This window comes from Bubalus bubalis, chromosome 1 (assembly GCF_019923935.1).
Source record: "Bubalus bubalis isolate 160015118507 breed Murrah chromosome 1, NDDB_SH_1, whole genome shotgun sequence".
NCBI lineage: Eukaryota > Metazoa > Chordata > Mammalia > Artiodactyla > Bovidae > Bubalus > Bubalus bubalis.
In genome coordinates this window covers 169,994,343-170,018,324 of record NC_059157.1, presented here as the reverse complement: position 1 = coordinate 170,018,324, position 23,982 = coordinate 169,994,343, and the positions used below count along the sequence as shown (strand labels likewise).

General features: G+C 40.9%; 1 protein-coding gene across 9 annotated transcripts in view; it reads right to left on the bottom strand.

The window, feature by feature from the left end:
• Positions 1–23,982, bottom strand: part of SLC9A9 (solute carrier family 9 member A9) — an 804,336-nt gene that overhangs the window by 616,330 nt on the left and 164,024 nt on the right. For 8 of the 9 annotated variants that reach the window (XM_044946316.2, XM_044946314.2, XM_044946321.2 and 5 more), the window contains one exon: positions 13,059–13,261. In XM_044946316.2, coding sequence (XP_044802251.2) covers positions 13,059–13,261 — 203 coding nt within the window. Of the gene's footprint in view, positions 1–13,058; positions 13,262–14,897; positions 15,123–23,982 lie in introns of those variants that run through there. The other variant, XM_044946331.2, reaches the window with a different exon arrangement.

The window sequence follows — 23,982 nt, the reverse complement described above, 5'->3', positions numbered from 1 at the left end:
ATTAACACATATATATGGAATCTAGACAAAAATGGTACAGAGGAACCCATTTGCAGGGCAGCAATAGAGACACAGATGCAGAGAACAGATGAGTGGACATGGAGGGTTTGGACTGGGGTATAAACTGGTAGATGGGGATTGACACATATACAATATTGTGCATAAAACAGATACCTAGTGGGATCCTGCTGTACAGCACAGGGAGCTCAGCTCAGTGCTCTGTGGTGACCTAGCGGGGTGATACAGGGGAGGAGATAAGGGAGGCTCAAGAGAGAGGTGACTATATGTATACATATAGCTGATTCACTTCATTGTACAGCAGAAACCAACACAACATTGTTAAGCAATTATACGGCAATAATAAATAAACAACCAACCACCAAAAAAAAAAAAAAAAGACTGCCAAAAATTCAACTGAGTAGAGAAAAAAACTGTCACAGAGCCCTGGTACTTCACTCTGAGGAGAAATCTGTGATAGATGCTTGGGAATAAAATGGAAAACAGCGAAGACAGGACAGAGTGGCACTGAGAAGTAGCAACTGACAAGCAGAGACAGATACTTCATTATATCATCCACTCACTTGCCAGGGTCCACAGAGTATCAACCAGGTGCCAGGCACGCTGCTGTGAGCTGGGAATACAATGGACCGTGGACAGAGCTGGTCCCTGCCCTGAAGTCTAGTGAGAAGATAGACAGTAACCCAACATCATGGACATAAATATTAATTTACATCTGAGCTAAGATATAGTGGGAGAACATCAGCTGGAGCCTTAAGACGCTAGAACTAGATACTGAAGTATAGTAATGTGGGGTCTCCTGGGGTGGGACTGAATGTTTCCACAAAGCTAACAACCCCTAAAAGCATCCCGGCCTCAGGCCTAGAGCCCATGTGCATATCGGTGCTGCTGAGACTCAGAATACAGTGAGATTTCAGAAAAGAGCAAAATTTTTCAAGAAAATTTTTTTTAAGAAAAATATCAAAAATAAAGTAAAAATAAAATTATAATAAAATATGAACTGTTTATTGATCTTTAAGTTCAGGTGTACATATGTTATGAAGTGAACAAGATGATCCACTTAAGTGTGCAAAAAACTTTTTATATTTTTTCTCATCCTTTGAAAAATTCTAGTTTGATACTCTTTTCTCATAGCAGTATTACCTGCGCTTCCTAGGTGGCGTTAATGGTAAAGAATCTGACTGTAATGCAGGAGACGGGGTTCAGTCCCTGAGTTGGGAAGATTGCCTGGAGAAGGAAATGGCTACCCACTCCAGTATGCTTGCCTGGAGAATTCCACGGACAGAGGAGCCTAGTGGGTTACAGACCATGTGGTCATAAAGAGTCAGACATGACTGAGTGACTAACACTTTCACTTTATAATATATACAATACATTGTACAATAGCACTTGCAAGTCATTTATAAATAAATGGGCAAATATAAGGTCCATATACTCAATAGTTTAACTGATGCACATATCAAAGTTTGGAAATCAGTGTTTTTAATTAATTGGCAAGTACCTGATGCTCAATAATAACAAGTAATATTTACTGAGGATTTATTAATGCTAAAGCACATTAGCTGGTTATATGAATTATTTCATTTAGTTCTCATGGTAACTTTTTGAGGTTGGTACTAGTATTGCCTCATTTGACAAAACAAAGGCATCAATGAGTAAGTCAGATGCTGAAGATCACCCAGCAGGTTAAAGGTAGACCAGAGGTTTAAACCCAAGGATTTTGATTGCAGAATGGGGCTCTTACCATATTATACTGTCTCATACATGCCAGTTCCTATCACGTGTTGATATTTAAAAGAATAATACTTTGGGGTTTTTTGGAAATGTGACGTATGAGGAATATTTTGTTCTGAGATAACACACAATAAATATAAGACATTAGTAAATACAGAAAATATGATCAAATAACAAGTTTTAAGTCAGTTTAACGATTGCCTCTCATGGAACATGTTTCACCATGATCTTGAACTGAGTAGGACAGGGAAATAGAATAGCTTTAGAGCCCCCAGTCACCCACAACCCCCTAAAATAGCTTTGGAAACCTATCCTTTGAATAGGTAGCCATTCCCTTCTTCAGGGGATCCTCCTGACCCAGGGATTGAATCTGGTCTCCTGCACTACAGGCAGATTCTTTACCATCTGAGCTACCAGGGAACTTTGATATCTAAGTGGATGGCTACTCAACATCCCAAAATGCTAGTCCATGTTGCAGTCTGCCATGCTGGCTCCTATAGTTCCTAAAAAGTGTCTGTGATGCCACTAAGTCCTTTCTGGAACTAGGCAAATGGATGAACTGAGATGGTCCAAAACCAGGCATCAGTCGGGAGGAAGGCGTGATTGGGAGATGGGTGGGCATATCAGTTTTTTCTCCCCACGGTGGTCAGGGGTACTTTCTTGGGCTCAAAGTCCAGAACCTGAGACGCGTTCCCTTTACTCCATAGCTACTCTCCTCTTATCCAGTTTTGTCACATTAGGAAGTGCACCAAGGCCAGTGTTCATCCTGCTCATACACTTTAACATGACTCCTTTTCTTTGCCAACCAAGAGTGAGTGTGAGAGACAACAGTACAATCTGTGCTCTAATCACATGACATCCAAGAGATCACTGCCACCAGCAGCTTTTACATTATTTTGAATAGCTAGGTTTTTTGTTAAGAAATAAAATTGGACATCTGGTTGGAATTCAATCCTGCTACAAATAAATGTCCCAGTAGTCAGCTTCCTTAGAACACTGAGTGATGATGTGTGATGAACTGTGAAGAAGATAGGAAGTCAGAAGGATTTTTGAGTGCTGCATCCATACCACTGTGTGAAAAAGCCAAGCTGCATTCCAGGTGGTAAGGACTTAATCCAAACTCTGTCTTACAGAGCTGTCTAGGGTTATTCTTGGGCTTCCCTGGTGGCTCAATGGTAAAGAACCCACCTGCCAATGCAGGAGACATGGGTTCAATTACTGGGTCAGGAAGATCCCCTGGAGAAGGAAATGGCAACCCACTCTAGTATTCTTGCTTGGGAAATCCCATAGACAGAGGAGCCTGGTGGGCTACAGTCCATGAGGTCACAAAAGAGTTAGACTCGACTTAGCAACTAAACAACAACAAGGGTAATTACTAATCTTGCATTTGGAGTGCTCCAAGTTACAACTAAACTGTCACAAAACAACTGCTTCATATCTGGACTATGCATTCTGAAGGCAAGACTGCAAAAGTGGCCTGGATGTTAGGTCAAGACTGCCAGCCTTTGGGGCATGACGTTCCTGTTATTTCTGCATTTTCACTGCCCATTCCAAGCTGACATCTCTCTACTTCTCCTCCACCTTTCTCAATCACAATGAATAGAATTTTTCCAGAACTTCTATTATAGACAAAATGATCTTGGATATTCATGAAAATACAGCAAAGAACTGGCAAAGGGAAAAACTGACCTCAAGAAAATAAAGACATCTTCTATTATTTAGTTTGGTTCTCTTCTTCCTAATCTCTGTGTGGCTTACTCCCAAATTCATTCATTCATTCATTACTCATAATCTAGGCTCCAAATTCACCTTTTCAACAAGGGCTTCCATGCAAAGCATATCTAAATACACTTCTCTTGACATCTCATGTTGTTAACCTGGCTTCATAGCACATGTCTTCTCCTGACATTAGATTATAAATACTTATACTGAACTGTACCTTGTCTAGCTCCCCCTTAGGATCTGAGCACCATGAGGGTGAGGGCTTTGTTTTGTTCACTATTGTATCTGCATCTCTTAAAACGAGTACTTACATATGAATAGTGTCCAATAAATAGTTGTTGAATGACTAAATAAATACAGAAAATTTATGTTGTTCAATGACTAAATTAAAACCAAATGGAACTAATCATCAAGGAAATGCAAGTCAGAAGCACAAAGAAATAGGAGATATCATCTTACACTTGTTAAAATGCCTATCATAGAAAAGACAAAAGGTAACAAGTGTTATCTTTCTATTCCACAGGATGTGGAATAGAAAAAGGAACACTTGCATGTTGTTTATGGGAAAGTAAATTGGTGCAGCCAGCAAGGAAAACAGTATGGTGGTTTCTCAAAAAAATGAAAAATAGGACTACATTATGATCCGGCAATCCCACTTCTGAGTATATATCCCCCCAAATTGAAATTACAATCTTGTAGAGATAGCTGCACTCCTATGTTCACTGTCTCATTATTTACCATAACCAAGACATGGAAATAACCTGTGTCCATTGATGGATAATTGGATTAATATGCAATAGAATTATTCAGCCATGCAAAAGCAGGAAACTGCGGTGTGCAACAACACGGATGGAACTTGAGAACATTATGCTAAGAGAAATAAGATAGAGAAAGGCAAAACTACATCATCTCAGTTACTTAAAAAGAACTATAGAAACAGAGAACAGATTGATTGTTGCCAGAGGTGAGAGAAGAGGGATGGAAAAACGGTTGAAGGTGGTCAAAAGATACAAATTCCCAGTTATAAAATAAATAAATCCTGAGGATATAAGTACAGCATGGTGACTATAGTTAATAACATTGTATTGTATATTCAAAAGTTGCTAAGAACTTAAAAGTTCTCAAGACAAATAATTTGTAACTACATGAATTGATGAAGGTTAACTAACTTTATTGTGATAATCATTTTGCATTCAACACATACATAGATATATATGCATGCGTGAGTGCATGCTAAGTCCCTCCAGTTGTGTCCAAATCTTTGTGACCCTGTGGACTGTAACCCACCAGGCTCCTCTGTCCCTGGCATTTCCCAGGCAAGAATATTGGAGTGGGTTGCCATTTCCTTCTCCAGGGGATTGAACTCCTATGTCTTAGATCTCCTACACTGGCAGATGAGTTCTTTACCACTAGCGCCACTTTGGAAGCCCTATAGATAGATATCTATGTAGCTATATAAAATCATTATGTTGTACAGCTTAAACTAACATAATCTTATATGTTAATTTATCTCAATAGAACTGGAAAAAGTTTAATGGAATACTGAGTCTTGAGACATTTCTGAAATCATGTATCAGGCCAAAATTCTACAAAGAAAGTTGAACAAAGGTGGAAGAAAATAGATAAAATGAATTAAAAATGTTAGGTTTCTTTGTTAACAATAAATCTCTTAAGGAAGGTTTACGATAAAAGTATCTAAGTCTATCCAAAGAGACTCATCCCATGCACTGCTAAACTTGAGATTCCCTGAGACCATCTCCTGTGTAAGAATCAAGACTGGTCTTGATAGAGAAACATACATCATGAATCCCTGATCTCTACAGAGTGGAGAAATAATTGATAGTACTCTATAAGGGTTTCTCCAAACCCCAGGTGCTGATTTATCATGACACTTGCTTCTCTCATTGTGGCTGGAACAGTTTAGACATTCCTTTCCTGTCTTTTCTTTATCCTCCCCCGAAGTGTCCCAGCACTAAGTGCGCATATTTATCTCATGGTCTAATGACTCTTTCCGATCAAGCTGTCCCTGTTAGCAGAAGAGTTCTGCCTTCTGGACTCTGCAGCCAGAATAATCAAGCAAAAAGAAAGACCGGAAAGAACAAAAATAGTTTACAAATAAATATGTGAGAATTAAGACTCTGAACCACAAACAGTCAAAATCATCTTCAGAAAAAGTTGGACAGCGAGAAAATATCAGACACTGATGTTTTAATACTGCACATACAAAGTTATTTTTTTAAAGTCATATAATTACTGTTGCTATAAGGACTTCCTTCAGTTCAGTTCAGTTCAGTTCAGTCACTCAGTTGTGTCCGACTCTTTGCGACCCCATGAATCGCAGCACGCCAGGCCTCCCTGTCCATCACCAACTCCCGGAGTTCACTCAGACTCACATCAATATCTCAAAAATACACAGTACTATGAACACAATTGATAATAGCTTCAGTGTTACCTATTTCCCTGACAATTCTCTTTATTGAAACAGTAGACAAGACAGATTGCTTGGAAGTTTAACTTGCCCTAAAATAACTTTCTTTACCAAATGATAGTGTCATTTGTCACACAGGAAGTGAAGGCTTGGCAAACTTTTCACTGGGGTTTCCTTTGACTTTTCACACTACAGTCAACTGATTTATAAATTATAGGAAGTATAAATTTAACTGTGCTGACAACTTTTTGAAAATCTACTAGGTCTGCAAGACTTTTCTAGCCAAATGGTCTGCTGACCTTTCCAATTCAATGTAGAAAAACATAATGTGTTAAATCAATGAAAAATAAATAAATAAGATTGATTCATTCATTCATCATAGTTTTAAACTATACTTGTGATTTTTCACTATAAAACAGCTCCTTCCTTTAACTTCTAAGGTACCCACTTCTGTCCTGCCACTTTCTATGAACCCACAAGACACAGCAGCAGAATTAGCTCTTCATCCTTCCTCCTCGTGCCCAACTGATCTAAACTTTACAGTGTCTTCCTTCCTTGTTTCTCTTCTATCTGCCCCTTGGTTACCATTCCGTCTTAAAACTTAGCTGTCCCTCTGCTTTCACTCTCTACCTTGTACACAGCAGCCTATTTCTTTGCTTTTGTCAACACTGCACTCTTCCACTGACTACAAATACAGTGGGCATTACTCAGCCTGGAATTTAAGTGATTCTGTAGCCAGACTCTGCCCTTATCCCACCCTATGTTTCATTGATCTTCCATACTTCAACAACTTAGAAGTGACTTTCTTTCTCAGAATAGTCTCTACCCCTTTTTCTACCCATGCTTGGAATGACTCTCCAACCTCCAAACACTACATATATCACTACCAGAGTCAATCAGCTATCTTTCCTCAAAATCATTCCTGTCACGCTTTGTTGTTTTTCAGTCACTTAGTCATGTCCGACTCTTTGTGACACCATGGACTGCAGCACACCAGGCTTCCTTATTCTTCATCATCTCCCAGAGCTTGCTCAAACTCATGTCCATTGCATCAGTAATGTCATCCAACCATCTCATCCTCCGTCATCCCCTTCTCTTCCTGCCTTCAATCTTTCCCAGCATCAGCGTCTTTTCTAATGAGTTAGCTCTTTGCATCAGGTGGCCAAAGTATTGGAGCTTCAGCTTCAGCATCAGTCTTTCCAATGAATATTCAGGGTTAATTTCCTTTAGGATTGACTGGGTTGATCTCCTTGCTGTCCAAGGGACTCTCAAGAGTCTTCTTCAACACCACAGTTCAAAAGTATAAATTCTTCGGTGCTTAGCCTATCACCCTAATAAGAAATAATGTCACCTCCTCTGAACGTCTATGGTATTTGACCCACTCCTTTGATAGCTGTCTTGTGGTATATTTATTCACCCCCAGATTTACTAATAAACTCCTTGAGATCATTCCTATTTAGAATCAAAACTGATGGAAATCAGTTCATTTGTTTTGAAGGAATGAATGACAGATCTTTTTTCAAAAACAAGTTATAACTTCCTATTGATGTTAAATTCAGAAAATACTTAGTAGACATTTTTGTATTCCTAAATATTTTGTAACAAATTAATGTCTGTAAAGATATTGTATAATAGAATATAGGCCCCACTCAGTTAAAATTACTAAAGAATATAGTGGATCCACAGAACAATTTGACAAATAGTTCTGGAAATGTCAACTGAATAGATATAAATCAACATAATTCTAGTTTTAGTCTCTCAGAAGATTGTTTTGAGATCATCAGCTGCTCGTAATATATAGAAAAATACTGTTCTCACACATCTTTAAGTGAAAATATTTTTTCTTCTCTACACTTTTATCTGTATTGAGCATGAACAAAAGAAGCTTGGCATATGGTAATTCTTAAAAATTTTATATGTTTACAATGTGGTATGAAAGCACAGTATACTGCTGCTTATATAGATGCCAACAGCTCTCCTATTTTCCAGTTTTATACCATATTATTGGAAGAAACCCAGGGAGCCATCAAGCCCAGTGCTGTTTCCAAGCACGTCAAGGCCTAACCATCCCAGAAATACATGTGCTTTTATTGGTATTCCAAGAGATGATTATATAGCACAAGAATTTATTCCAGCCTCTTCAAATCCTGAAGTCAGAAATTTCATCCAAGCCCCTAAACTGCATTTTGAGAGTAAAACTTATTTCCTCATCCTGTAACTTTTAGAAACAAAGGCCAAGTACTCCCTTTAATCTGTACCACAAAGAAAAAGGACCCAGTGGAGCCACACCAATGGCTTCTGTGACACCCTGGTGCTAGACCTGTTTCTGCAGTTCTGTAAATCTTCCCTTTCTACTGGTCCTCATCTCCCCCCACACATCTCAGTGTCAGATTGTTCAGGCCTCAGCCCTTCTCTGTCCACAGGGCCACTCCAGAGCCTGTCCAGTGGTATGCAATTTGATAAACTACTCAGTACTCAGAGTAAAGTGCTATGGGCCTCAGTTCTGCCTCTGACCAGTAATATAATTACTGGGACCCTGGGCCCACCCTGTAATTTCTCTGTATATGAATTTATATCTATATGAACACAACTCAGTTAAGTTCAGTCACTCAGTCGTGTCCGACTCTTTGTGACCCCATGAATTGCAGCACGCCAGGCCTCCCTGTCCATCACCAACTCCTGGAGTCCACTCAAACTCATGTCCATCAAGTCGGTGACACCATCCGGCCATCACATCCTCTGTCGTCCCCTTCTCTTCCTGACACCAATCCCACCCAGCATCAGAGTCTTTCCCAATGAGTCAACTCTTCGCATGAGGTGGCTAAAGTATTGGAGTTTCAGCTTTAGCATAAGTCTTTCCAAAGAGCACCCAGGACTGATCTTTAGAATGGACTAGTTGGATCTCCTTGCAGTCCAAGGGACTCTCAAGAGTCTTCCCGAACACCATAGTTCAAAAGCATCAATTCTTCAGTGCTCAGCTTTCTTCACAGTCCAACTCTCACATCCATACATGACCACTGGAAAAACCAAAGCCTTGACTAGACGGACCTTTGTTGGCAAAGTAATGTCTCTGCTTTTGAATATGCTATCTAGGTTGGTCATAACTTTCCTTCCAAGGAGTAAGCGTCTTTTAATTTCATGGCTGCAATGAACACAGCTAAGATTATATAATATCTTAGTCTCTTCAACCATTAAGTGTCTAGGACATTCTCCTACCAACTCCAAGATGATATCTTCCAAATTTTCCAGCTGTATATACTCTACCAAGCACTCAGATTCCTCCATTCATTCATTCATTCATTCACAAACTATTTATTTAGCAGTGGTATGCACTGGGCTCTATGGTAGGCTTTGGGGACACATTGGTCAATAAAAAAAGGCATGGACCCTGCTTTGTGAAGTATACCGTCTAAGCTAAGCTAAGTCACTTCAGTCATGTCCGACTCTGTGCAACCCCATAGACGGCAGCCCACCAGGCTGCCCCGTCCCTGGGATTCTCCAGGCAAGAACACTGGAGTGGGTTGCCGTTTCCTTCTCCAATGCATGAAAGTGAAAAGTGAAAGTGAAGTCGTCTAGTGGACATCAAATGATGTAAGAATTATATAAAATTTCAGACGGTGCTAAAAGTACTTTGAAACAAGAGAGAGGGCAAAAGAGAGAGAGGATGCAATGTGAGAAAATCACAGGACAAGCCCTCTCTGAAGAGATGGCATTTCAAGATTCCAGGAATAGGAAGTAGTCTGACATCCAAAGAGCAGAAATAAGACCAATTTAGACAACATATGCTAAGAGCAACATGTGTAGAGGTCCTGAAGTGAGAAAAATGCTTTGTTTGTAAAGCGGGCTGTTAGATCTGCAGCAGTAGAAGTGAGAAGAAGCAGAAACATGGTATTTATTTCCTCGCTATATTCACCCAAACATAACATAGCACCTAAATAAGTGGTTCCAAAACTTGCCTGTGCATTAGAGTCATCTGGTGATCTCCCAAAATTTCCAATGCTCAGGCCACACCCCAAACCAGTAAAATCACCAACTCCAGGGACAGAATACAAGCATCAGAATTTTTTGAAGCTTCAAGTGATTCCAAATTTCGGACAAATTTGAAAATCACCGAATAAAGCACTAAATCAAGTGCTCAAGTTCATTTACTCATCTATTAAATGATGGAGTTCAACATAATGAAATCAGGTCTTTTTCTTGCTCTGGATTAGATGATCTCTCTCTAATTGCAGATCCACAGGTCATTTTCACCCATCCTCTTCCACAAATCTTTCTCTCCCTCCCACTATCCTGGGACCCTCATATTCTCCCAGCCAGGCTTGAAACCCTGGAACCTTAGATTCTTCTCTTCACACTCTTCCTATAAATCAAGCAGATTCTATTGACCCAAAGAATCCATGAGGCCCTCTTCCCTTCTCACCTAGTTAACCACTTCGTGCAGCCTCATCCTCCAATCCTGCCCAGATCTTTCTGAACTCAATCCTGCTGCCTATCCAAGCCACATCCACCTTTGAAAGCCCTTTCAAGTGTCACCTCCTCCAGGAAGCCTCCCTAACAAGCTCAAATATCTATGACAACTAATCTGTAAAGTTTTAAGAAACTCATAGTCTATATAATTTAGAACTGAATCATATGCTAACATATATTATATGTTGGTCTTATCTCCCCCAAAGATATTAAATAAATGAGGAAAAAAACATATATTCCGTTAATCCCTGGAATACATTAAGCATTCCAATATTATCGAGAAGTAGCGATGGTAGCACTGGTCTTAAAGGTCACGCAGTGGTGATGGTATTAGAAGCGGCAGTGGAAGCAGTAACAAGGAGTGAGAGCCATGCAGTATAAAAGGTCTATGGCAGTCACGCACTGTCTATACATCATCTCACTTAAACATTGAAACAACCTACAAAACCGTTCTAATCTACCCATCTTACAAATAAGAAAGTTGGAGCTTAGGAAGTTCAAAGAACTTACTAAAGATAGATGACAGGTCTTTCTGGTCCTGAATTTTTTCCCCACTATTCCACATTACCTCTGTAACTCCATGTTAAACCTTTCAAAAACTGGACTCATTTTGGAATTCTTTTGCATCTGACATAGACTGAGCGATTGCTTGATTCATATGAATAACTGCATGCAGTGGAGAATTCTCAGTAAGGAAGACAGACTATGAGCATTTCATTTTCACAGACTAAGTAGGGTCCCCCAACATTAGCACATAAGCAACAAATATATGTTAAAATATACTCTGGTTATTTATTAAAAACATCTTTTCTACTTAAAGTTGTCTAATAAGGTAAGTGTATCAGTAGATGCTCCTTGTTCCACCAGCAAGGGACTCGTTGGGGATTTAGCCTGGGTACTGAGCTGCCCATGGCCAGCCTGGAATGCCCAGAGGAACAAATGCTAATAGTGATTCAATAAGTCACATGCTTTAGAAGTTAGTCTATAAAATACTTGAACCATTCAAAGTCAATTCAACATTTCATGTGAGAACTCAAAATCCAACCAACAAGAAAAGCCAAGAAGGCTCCATATTTTTCTCCATCTCTTGCCTTAATTTTTTAAAAGCAAATACTGTAATTGGCTGTTGATAAAAATCAATATGTCAGTAACACCATAACAGAATTTCTGAACAGGTGCTCACTGGCAGTCCTGTTATAAAACAAATTGCTATAATGACAGAGATAATTATCAGCACCTTTGTGGGGGATGGGACTCAAACCTGTTTGAAGAAATAGTGCTGCTTAGAAATGCAGATAAAAACAGATAGGAGAGTGAGAAGAGAAATAAGTTGAATTATGGTACTAAGAAAATTAAAACAGACAAGGGTGTTTAAATCCTATGCTGCTAACAAGGTCACTTTAAAAAATTATTTATTTCAAGATAGATTATTTTCCACTATTCACGAGAATAGAAAGAATCTCACAGAAGAGATCACTCAAGAAAATCAAAGATCTAGAAGTTGCTCCTGTTTACTTCAGAAACATTATTTAATTTTCTTTCTTGTGCTTCACTTCACTTCCCTAAGCATGATTTAGGTTAGTATTATAATCAGTTTGACTTTCCAGAGCCCTTACCAAGTGCTAGGAGGAAGTTAATCTAGAAATTGGCTAGTTGGGAGATAGTGTGAAAAAAATACTATAAATTACTCCTCTTGAATGAGGAAAAATGGCAGGTCATGTATCTCCCCTCCTGCCCCAGATCTCTCAAAATGGAGAGGGGAAAAAAAGTGTATTTTAAAAGAAAATTAAATCTGTATGGAATAAAAGTGATAAAGTGCACTTCCATAATTTCAAGGAAGTGCTCAGCTCTGACACAAAAGGAGCTAGAATAAGTTATGCGAGATCCTGATTCTTAGCATGCACTTATGTTGTTAAACACAAATTCACTTATTACAAAGACTGAGCCACACGCAAGGCAGCAAAAAGGTCACCTCACTTGTTTTCTAACCCAGAGTCCTGAGAGCAAAAGAAATTTTCTCTTCCAAAATAACCAAAGCGGTTAACACACTTGCAATAATAAAACCATTTTTAGAAGGTGAATAACTTCACAATTTTTCTTTTTTCAGTCTAAGATTCTCTAACTAGACAGATGGAGTCAGGATCTTTTGAGAGCGACTGTGTGTCAGTGCATTCATAAACAGCCAAGGGGCCAGTGTTTTACGTTGGCAGCTAAAAGTCAGATTCTAGATCAGGGTTTGCAAGTGCAAATGTCTTCGTTCTCCTTCATTTTCCCTTTGGCTTAAGGGAGATTTAAACTTAGTAGCCAGCTGGTAACATATACAACCACCACAATATATATATGCAGTGCCACTTAAAACACAGGTGTGAAAACTTGAATCAAGTATCATTAAAGGTAGAGTCAGCTGAATTATTATTGTTATCTTTTTCCCTAATGTAACTGTGGTTTGCAAAACAGTTATAATAAGAAGCACTCTTTCTCAACTTCTAGAAGAAATATACAGACAACCGAGCTTACAATAAGAGCATATCAAGACATTAACCACTTAGTAAATGAAATTGCCCCATGAGTATGGTGTTTAAGGGGGCATAGGTATGTGTGTGAATGCACTCTCTATGGTGGCTTATATATGACACAATTATTTACACTGGGAAGCAAAAATATGTGACCAGACAGAAAGGGTCCTTACCTTTTCAAGGATAGCATTGCCTTGGTGAGGATTGATGTTGTGTTGGCTTATTTCTCTCTTGTATTTATATTCATAAACTTGATCAGTGATATTAATCAAAAGAGTTGATGGGCTGAAGACCAGTTTTCCGCAATCATATACAGTTCCACTTTCAATATCAGTTGGTGCTGTAGCATATCGTAAAATTAATCCCATTACGAGGCCTAAAACAAAGAATAAATAACTGTACTGGAAAACATAATCTAAAATGTTTATTACTCCATGTTTTCAAATATATGATTTGGAAGGATCATTACCTGGCTTAGAAATTGTTTACCCTTCCACTGGCACCAATTCACTAGATTTTTGTTGTTCACTCACTAAGCCAATAAGATTGTATTCTTACAATATTTGCAGTGGACACTTAGTACCTCTCCTTTTTTCCTTCCTAATGGACCCACAGATTTTGGAGAGAAGAGCTACCCACCTCTTTTTTTCCATCCAATTGCTTCAAGAAAACCTTGGCTCTGTGACAGATACTGAGTAATCTAATCAGTCAGGAGATGGAATTCCCCTGGAGAAAGTTTCTGGTCCACAGATCAGCACATATCTGAGAGAGCCCCATCAGACTAGTAGGCAGCACTTATGTACTATGGTTAGGGGATAAGTCTTATTCTCTCTTGCCCTCAGGACATGATCAAGGCAATACATTTCTCCACATTTTGCTGGCAGGTATCTTGTCACCTTAAGGGGATACAGTCCAAGGACACAATCAGAACACTCAGGATGGTGGGACTGAGATATACACAGAACCTAGGTCCTGAATAACTTCACTGAGCCCTGGATCAACCTATCCCGGAGCCTAGTCTGAGTGTGTGTTCAGGCGCTCAGTCATGTCCAACTCTTTGAGACCCCATGGACTGTAGCTCACCATGCTCCTCTGTTCATGGGATTTTCCAGGCAAGGATACTAGAGTTGGTTACCATTTCCTATTCCAGGGGATCTTTCCCACCCAGGGATTGAACCCGTGTCTCCTGCATTGGCTGGAGGATTCCTTACCCTTGTGCCACTTGGGAAGCCCTACCCTAACTCTAGACTTCTTATTATGTGACATAACACATTTTCTAATTTTTTTCAAACTATTTAAAATCAAGTTTATCCTTACCTGCAGCCAAACACATTTTAATGACACAATATTCCTTTAGCAAAGAGTTGGACTCAAGTGACAATCTTTGACTTTAAGTTTACAAACTGTTCGGATGCTCACAGTAATCTGATAAATGTGAATTCTCTTAATATTATGGATTTATTAACAAAAAAAGCAAAGAAACTTTAGAAGTGTACACATTCCTCAGTTTAAAATTAGAACTGATGTATTTGTTTTAGGATAAATCCACAGTTTACTCTTTAAAAAAAATCAAATGCTGGGGGTTTTACCATTCTTCTCTGAATCAAGTCATCTAATTGCCTTTCATTTATTTAATAACACATTATATAAATGAATGTGGATATTTGGGTGCATATTTTGTGCCAGACATTTATAGATTTAAAATAAAAATACAGTTCCCAGTCTTACAGGAGCTGAAGTTTGTGAAATGAAGATCCATAAGCAAACAATTATAATACAACATGACATGCGCTATGACAGCTGGTAAGGATTCTGTGCTATATGAGTATAGAGAGGAGACACTCCAAAGCCCTTTGAATGATGCAAAGCTTTAGATGAATCTTAAAAGGTCACATAAGATTTGTCCAGATGAGCTGAATCAGGGAATGAATTGGGATCCAGGCTGCACAGGTGGGTAGCAGCACGTGAGTAACAGCAGAGACAACTAAACGTTCCCCAGGATTCTGACTCACCAGCGCATGGAATAGTTGTCAGGGAGTGGCTGCTGACCCAGAGACTGTGTTTCTGGCTGTCTTGAGTTTGGATGGGTTCTCACCGGTGGATTATAAGCAAAAGTGATGTGTGACACAGAAGTGTTGAAGAAGTAGGTGAGCCTTCTCCCTTCTCTTTCGCCCTCTATCAGATGGACGTGGAAGGGAAAAAACAGTACTATAGGTAGACAGAGTCACGACACTGAAGAAGCCTGAGTCCCTGAGACACCAGGTGGGGGAAAGCCATCCACGAACCAGGAAAACCTGCACTGGACCATTATGTGAGTGAAAAGTGAACTTCTCTTGTGCACTCACTGAAATGTGAGTGCTTCTGTGTTAATGGTCACTAGGATAACCTAACAGTATACCATATAAATACAAAGGAACTTAAGAAATCTGATGGATTTAGGAAATCAGCAGTGGAGCAAGAAGAGAATAAGTGGAAGAGAGGGAGAGAGAGAGAAAGAGAGAGAAACTAGACTACAGGGGCCAGGTTATAAAGAGGCTCCTCTGTCCTGCTAAGGAGTTCTTACTTCTAACCTAGTGGTAATATGAAAGTGTTGTAAGATTTTAGGCAGGACAGTAAAACAGTCACATTTTCATGTAAGAGCCATCACTCTGGTGATAAAGCAGAAAACTAGAGTGAGAGGTGAGAATGAAAGCAGATTTCTATCAAGAATATTTTTATCTTACTTACTCCTGCTTCGCTATTTGGTCCACTCCCCCATAATAGTGAGAAATATTTAATGCTAACTTTTGTTAGAAATGAAAAAATAAGTGATGGATTTGTAACCACCATGAGCACTTGACGTATCACAGAGCAGTGAGCAGCCTTCCACATGCAGCGTCAAATGACTGTAATAAAACTAGTCAGGAAAGGGGAGGGAAGACACACCATATACGCTGCACATGGCTTAGGATGCCTGCTCAAGAATATCACTTTTCCAACACTGTAGTGAAATCTCAGGGAGAATTTATTCTCTAAATGTTACTTGGCAAGTACCACGATACTATGACCTCTTACGCTTTCTGCTTAGTGGAAAATATAGAAGGGAAACAAGGTACTATGTGCAGCTGAATAGAAAGAAACTATATTGTTGATAAGGGCTGAAATTCCCAAAGGGTGAGTCGTTTTATTTTTGCAATGTGCTTTTGGTACAGTAACAGGGAGTAAACATGAAGTGTCCATCATTCTTTCCTAAGCACAAGAATTTGTCATAAAAACAAGTGCTCAGGTCCTGGGTTTCTGTGGTTACATTCATACAGTGAATCGAAACCTAAATGGCCGTGCCTGGCCCTCTGTGCCATCACTGGGTCCAGCCTTTGAGAAGAGGCACAGTGGAGGAACTTAAGAAATCAGCCAATGACTGATCTCATCAGGGGCACTAAGCAGGCCTCTGAAGGCCCCACGGCTAAAGACTCTGTAACAGCCTTGTCAAACCTTGTTTAAAACTGCACTGCAGTTTAAACCTTTTCCTCCCCAGCCTCCTGTCCTTCCCTCTCTCCACAGGAGTTGGTTGGGGCTGCACCAAGGCCTGACAGCTGGCCCAGCATCCTCAGTCTCCCTCCCTATTTTTCCTCAAAAGAATTTCCTCTAATAAATCTTTTGCACAACTAATCTTTTTCCAGTATCTGCTTCTTGGAAGACTGGACAAATTAACACACTAGACAAAAGACCCTGGCCCTCCTTCTCCCCCACCCCAAGGGTTGAGAGGAGTCATCTTAGCCTAGGATAAGGATCAGTGGAGGAGCTGCAGCTTCCCTATGAACTTGGTTAACAAACACATCCACCCATCTGTGTGCAGTAGCAGCAACTAGAAAATCCTTAATGTTGGAGGCCAGACTACTTACTCACAGAGCTTCACAGTTTTAGCTTTAGCTAAATCACTCACAGCTTTAGCTGTATCTTGACACAAATATGGAGTCTTGAGTGAACACACTCCTACCCAGTATTCTAAGAGAGAAGGGGACAGATAAAGAAGGACTGCTAATAGGAAGAAAATGCTAATGAAAAGGGATCGTTTTTACACCCCCACAAAGATACAGGATAAAGAAAGTATCAGCCACTTGTATGCAGAAGAAGGAAAGAGGAGACTATCTACCATGATTTACAGACACAAACCAGCACTCATGAAGCTGACCCCACCTGCCCAGGGAGAAAAGAAGGCAGCCTCTCCCAGCAAAGCAACATCACCCACACATGTGCACACAGCCCTGGTCCCAGGTTTATCCTCCAAGTATGACACTTTGCTGAGCTCTGTCACCTGGCCGGCTGGTGGTATTACCTTCTTCAAGCAGAAACTCTAGTCCAAGTGTATCCCCTGGGTCTACAAGCCTGAGCTTCTGGGTAACTAGAGTGACAGCCATGGGAACCTGTTCTCAAGCGAGCCCTGGTGTTGCCCCAGCAGCATACAACCCCCCAAGTCAGAGCTGGACCCCAGTCCTCATGCCTAAAGTACTCACAGTCCAACAAAGAACATCCCAAGTCCCGGCAGGGAGACCTGGGCTCTGATGCGGCCTGTACTAAGTTCCCTAACTTGGAATACTTACAGTTTGAACCACACCCTTTTGGGCCCAATTTTATATAAAGACATAAATTGCTCAGCATTGCTATGCAGATTTCGTCTTTGTCACCACTAGACAAGGAGACGGTTTAGGGCAGAAGCTGTGCTATTTCTCATCTCTTTTTTTCCCTCATGAAATGCCAAACACTTTAGGCAGTTACAGCCCAACTTTCTCCAAGTTCACAAACTCCCTTGGATTCAAGAAGAAAAGGGAGATTTCAAGAAGAAAACTCCTTTGAGTTTATGTAGTCAGTCAGGGACCAGCATTTTAAAATGTCACAGTGAGGAGCATCACACCAAATGCTGTGATGTTCCCAACTTTACAGAGCTTGCTTGTGGTATAATTCTCATAGCAGATGCCTGACATACAGTGGACATGGTGATGTTTGTGGGAGAAAAGAGGGAAGGACAAAAAAGAGCCTCACGAGCACTCAAAATGAGAAGCATTTAGAAATGGGAGCCTCATCTCTCTGAACTGACTCTCCACTCTTCACATTGAAAATATGGGAAAAAAAAAAAAAAAACCACCCTCCCTTCTTCCCTCCTTCTGCTTGCATGCTATAGACATGACAGGCTTTGCTCTAGGACTTGTAGGGTTATGGTTATAAAAATGAACAAAATATGGCCCTGATCATACAATATTAAAATATTTCACCCTACCTTCTGCCCAGTCCTGTGATCCTAATTTCTGGTAAGAAGAAGGTACAACAGGTGTTTCCTAAGTGTCTTCTTATATTAAGCCTGTGTTTCATAACCAGTTCCCCTGCATCTTACTGACAGTGATTCTGCATGATGCTGAAATGTCCTCCTAAAGGGTGTTTTCTAAGAGAAGTATGTATGGGGATTTACTTTGACATATAATGGTTATATTTATATATAATGAAATGGATTACAGAATGGTTTTGAAAACATCACATGTTGAAACCTCTTTGGCTATGTTCAGACCAACAGTTGTGTTCCCACACTGTCACACACACTGCTACCCGCATGGCACACACAGCAGGCTCCCTTCAGATTCTTGTTCTGTAAGGGTGGTACTTCTCTGGAGTAACATAAAGCAACAAGCCCAACTATACACATGCATCTGATAATCAGATGACTACACAGGTACATTTCAATGCCACAAGATATTGGAGAGAATTTAGGAGCCTAAAGAAAATGCAGTTAATACATGAAGGCTGAAGAAGAATCGAGTTTTATATTTCTTTCACTCTACGCACTGAGTGGCTTCTAAGAATAATCTAGATAAATGAAGTACTGTCCCCTACAAAAAAAGATGAATCCTTAAGGTGTATAATATGATATTTCAACTTGATAAGGGTATCAGATATTGTTGACTGACAACTCATATCCATCTCCCCTTTATCCCAATAAAACCCTGATTTGTTCAGCTAAGCATTCCTTCCCACACATGCTCAGGGTAAGCTGACCTCTCTCTCAGTTCTATGGGTATTTCCATTCAATATGTGTTCAGTTGCTCAGTTGTGTCCAACTCTTCGTGACTCTATGGATTGTAGCCTGCCAGATTCCTCTGGCCGTGGAATTTACCCAGCAAGAATACTGGAGTGGATTGCCATTTCCTCCTCTGTGGGATCTTTCCAACCCAGGGATCAGAGCTACATTTCCTGCACTGCAGGCAGATTCTTTACTGCCAAGCCACCATGGAAACTGTGTTAGTAGCTCAGTCATGTCTGACTCTTTGCGATCCCATGGACGATCCCCCCAGGCTCCTCTGTCCATGGGATTCTCCAGGCAAGAATACTGGAGTGGGTAGCCATTTTCTTCTCTAGGGGAGCTTCCTGACCCAGGGATTAACCTGGAAATCGCCTGCATTGCAGCGGGATACTTGTCCATCTGAGCCACTGGTACTAGACGGCATGTGACTCTATTTCAGTCAGTAAGATGAGAAGGGAAGCTTGCTAGGAGGCTCCCTAGAAAAGCTTTGTCATCCTAAGAGAGAGGCAGAAGAGAGATGAGTTGTCCTCTGCCTCAGACTATTATTGGGCCTGGTTAGGACAGTAGAAACTGCCATGTCCACCTCACCCTCACTCTGACATCGAAGTCAGCACCAGGAATAGCAGAGTAAAGGAAAGAGCCGGGGTCCTTGAACACAATAGCAGGCTGCTGAGTCAACCAGCCCTGAAGATTACTCTCCTCTAGGCTTCAGCTATGTGAGATAATAAATGACCATGCTGCTTAAGTGTGTTTGAGTCAGGACTTCTGTGACTATACAGCTGAATACATGCTAACAGACATAATTTTTAAGTGAATATAAAAGTCCCCAGGAACCCTAACTCTGCCCCAGGAAAGCACTAAGGAAGGCCTTACAGAAAAGGTTCTTAAGGATGCATAGGGTTTGCCAGGTAGAGAAGAGCGTGTGGACTTTTTTAGGGAGAAGCCTGTGGAAATCAATGAGCAGGGTCCTAATCAGGACCCTGGAGCAGTTGGGGTGGCCCACTAAGGCACCTGAGACCAAGGCCCCAGCACAACTGAGAAACAGAGGTTGTTCAAGAAGGAGAGACGGTTTTGCCAGAAGATCCTGAGGAAAGGCAGGGTCACCCCCTTTGGGGGAGGCAGATTTGCTCTGTTTTGGAGCAGAGGAAAGAGCATTTGGAGACAATTATCAGAAGAGAGAAAAGAGAAATGAGATACAGTGGGCAACTGCACAGAAAGTTACCATCAGAATTAGTGTATGTTGCTGCTGCTGCTGCTAAGTCGCTTCAGTCATGCCCGACTCTGTGCGACCCCATAGACGGCAGCCCACCAGGCTCCCCCGTCCCTGGGATTCTCCAGGCAAGAACACTGGAGTGGGTTGCCATTGCCTTCTCCAGTGCATGAAAGTGAAAAGTGAAAGTGAAGTTGCTCAGTCGTGTCCGACTCTTCACGACCCCATGGACTGAAGCCCACCAGGCTCCCCCGTCCCTGGGATTCTCCAGGCAAGAGTACTGCAGTGGGGTGCCATTTCCTTCTCCAATGCATGAGAGTGAAAAGTGAAAGTGAAGGCACTCAGTTGTGTCTGACCCTCAGCGACCCCATGGACTGCAGCCCACCAGGCTCCTCCATCCATGCGATCTTCCAGGCAAGAGTACTGGAGTGGGGTGCCATTGCCTTCTCCTTTATGTGAAAAAGAATTTAGCAAAGGAATTTGAGTACAGGAATTTCTAGATGACAGGAATAAAATAAAGCCCAAGGAAGAAAGAGTGTTCTTTACCAATCTTAAGACTTTTTACAACAGGAGACTCTTTAAGGCTGGGAATGTAAGATGCTATTTTAGTCACTCAGATTAAAACAAATATGTATGAACTAGGGATCCAAATGTGGAGATGAAGAAGGAAAGGATGTGATCAACATTCTAAGGCAGTCAAATCAGTGGACACCATTTAACTGTAAGATACTATTCACAAATATTAGACATTACATGGTATCTCCACCATTTTTAACTGTTTATTTGGTATTTATCCACCTCTACCATCTTATCAAAGTCTTTGTCAGAACACTGATTTAGAGAGATGATGTGGCTTTGAGTTTCAAATGCTAAATACATTCCCTAACATTTTCCTCTAGCAGTTTAATTTTACACTAAGATTAGTCAGGGATAGGACCAAAAGTAAAAATACACAGTGCATTCTGTTATTTAGGGCTTTTGTTCTCTCTCTGCCCTCCCACCAACCTCCTAAATTCAAAGGACTAAAAGAAAGTGTGGGTGCTGCTAAAAGGGACATAATTCATTGCTTGGTGCTGGCTCATTATCAACTTGTTGAGGGAAAGCATCCCATAGGATTTCAGAACAGGTCTGTCTGGGGCTCCTGCCAGCAACAGTATCCCATGATATCCCAAGGTGGGAAAGTGGTCTCCGTGAAGCTGCTCCACCTTGGGATGCCTCATCCATTCAAAGTTCTGTCTCCTTACAGGTTAGAGTCATATGGGAAATGACAGAACCCCAACCATGAGATCTTCTACCATGGTAGGCTGTTCAATGCACACTTCCTTCCTTGGTGTTTATCAAACACACTCATGCACACAACATACACAAACACACACATGCAAGCACACAAACACATAACACACACATTTCACAGCACTCTGGATTCCTAGTTCAGTTCAGTTCAGTTCAGTCGCTCAGTCATGTTCGACTCTTTGCGACCCCATGAATCACAGCACACCAGGCCTCCCTGTCCCATCACCAGCTCCTGGAGTTCACCCAGACTCACGTCCATCGAGTCAGTGATGCCATCCAGTCATCTCATCCTCTGTTGTCCCCTTCTCCTCCTGCCCCCAATCCCTCCTAGCATCAGAGTCTTTTCCAATGAGTCAACTCTTCGCATGAGGTGGCCAAAGTACTGGAGTTTCAGCTTTAGCATCATTCCCTCCAAAGAAATCCCAGGGCTGATCTCCTTCATAATGGACTGGTTGGATCTCCTTGCAGTCCAAGGGACTCTCAAGAGTCTTCTCCAACACCACAGTTCAAAAACATCATTTCTTCAGTGCTCAGCTTTCTTCACAGTCCAACTCTCACATCCATACATGACCACAGGAAAAACCACAGCCTTGACTAGACAGACCTTTGTTGGCAAAGTAATGTCTCTGCTTTTGAATATGCTCTCTAGGTTGGTCATAACTTTCCTTCCAAGGAGTAAGCGTCTTTTAATTTCATGGCTGCAGTCACCATCTGCAGTGATTTTGGAGCCCCCCAAAATAAAGTCTGCCACTGTTTCCACTGTTTCCCGATCTATTTCCCATGAAGTGATGGGACCGGATGCCATGGATTCCTAACACAGCGCTATAGGTAACTCTTCTCTAGAAACTATCTCAGACACCAGCTTATACAGAGCTAACATGCTTCCATGAAATCAGCTTTGCAAGTTTACAGAAGAAATATGAAAATAGAGATATCAAACTAAATACATACTGACTAAAACAAATTAATTTCTTACTTTATAATGTTTACACAAAAGCAGTCTCTTTTTTTCCCTCAGACCACAGGTGTAAATTTCACGAAGTATTATAGATAGTGAAAGAGGAAGACAATACATGGAGATTGTCTCCCAAACTCCCCTTTTTGTCACAATAGGGTAATGAAGTGAGAAAGAAAAAAATATAAAAGAAAACAAAAGAAACAAAACTAGGAACTACATGAAGTAGTTATACTTTGGTGCATCAGAACCCTCTAGAAGGTCTGTTGAAAAACTTCTTTGCTGGATTCTGCCCCAAATTTTTGACCTAAAAAGTGGGCTGGGGCCCACATATAAGCATTTCTAATGAGTTTTCAGATAATGCTGATGCTGCTGGTCCTGGGACCCTACTGTGACAAGCACTGTCCTGGAAGACAACAGTTTCTACCAGTATGATTGACATCACAGTCATAGAACTCTATCAATATCCATGTCACCTCAGGTTCATGCACATAGGTTTCATCAAGCTTGGAGAGTCCAGAGGTATAATCAATTTTATCTTCAATCTCTTCCAAAAATTTAACTCAATTAACCTAACATATTATGAAAGCCTACTTTGCCCACTCCACATAAATAAGGCATTTGCAGGATCTTCCCCACCCATTCCAACAAGCATAGGCATTTAAAACCTGAATGACTGTGGACTTGCAACACCACCCACCCTGATGCTGGGGCCGGTGTTTCTTGGTCAGCCTTATCACTCTCCCTGGGACATTGCAATCCAGCTACTTGGCATAGCACACTTTCACAATGTTGCTCCCACTGTCTTTCCCATGCTAGGGGTAAAGAACCCAACTCCCAATGCAGGAGGAGTAAGAGACATGGGTTAAATCCCTGGGCTGATCCCCTGAAGGAGGGCATGGCAACCCACTCCAGTATTCTTGCCTGGTGAATCCCACAGACAGAGGAGCCTGGTGGGCTACAGTTCCTAGGGTGACAAAGAGTCGGACATGACTAAAGTGATTTATCACCTGTTTCCCATCCTGGGCTTTTTGCTATGGACAGTATACTGTTTCTGAGGCCTCAAGGTGAAAAAGAAAACTTAATACCTTCCTTCCCCTACTTCTCCCCACTCCTGACTTCATGTGAGAGTTAAATATCAGCAGAAGACTTCGATGAGTAGTCAACTGTGGCCAGAATTTGAGAGCACTAGCTTCCAAAAATGGTGTTCATGCCAATTATTGTGGGAAACCTTGGCCATAGTTGTAAATTTTTTGAGTTTCTGCTTCCTAACATACAAACTGAAGGTCTTCAGGCCTATTTTGACATGGATACAGTAATGACTAGCAATGAGGTTTAGTATAAAGTTAGATCTCTCATTCTCTGTCTTACTTCCATAAACTTTCTAAGGTACTACCACCTGGCACAGAGTAGACATTTAACTGAATAATAGCAACCTTCCTAGAACTAAATGTGTGATTCAGGAAAAAGAACATGAGTTTTATGGTCCTGGGTTTGAAGTTCAGCCCTTTTGGTTACCAGCAAGTAACAGCATGTCTCCGAATGTTTGTTTCAGCATCTGTAACTTAAAAAAATGATAATATCTTTCCC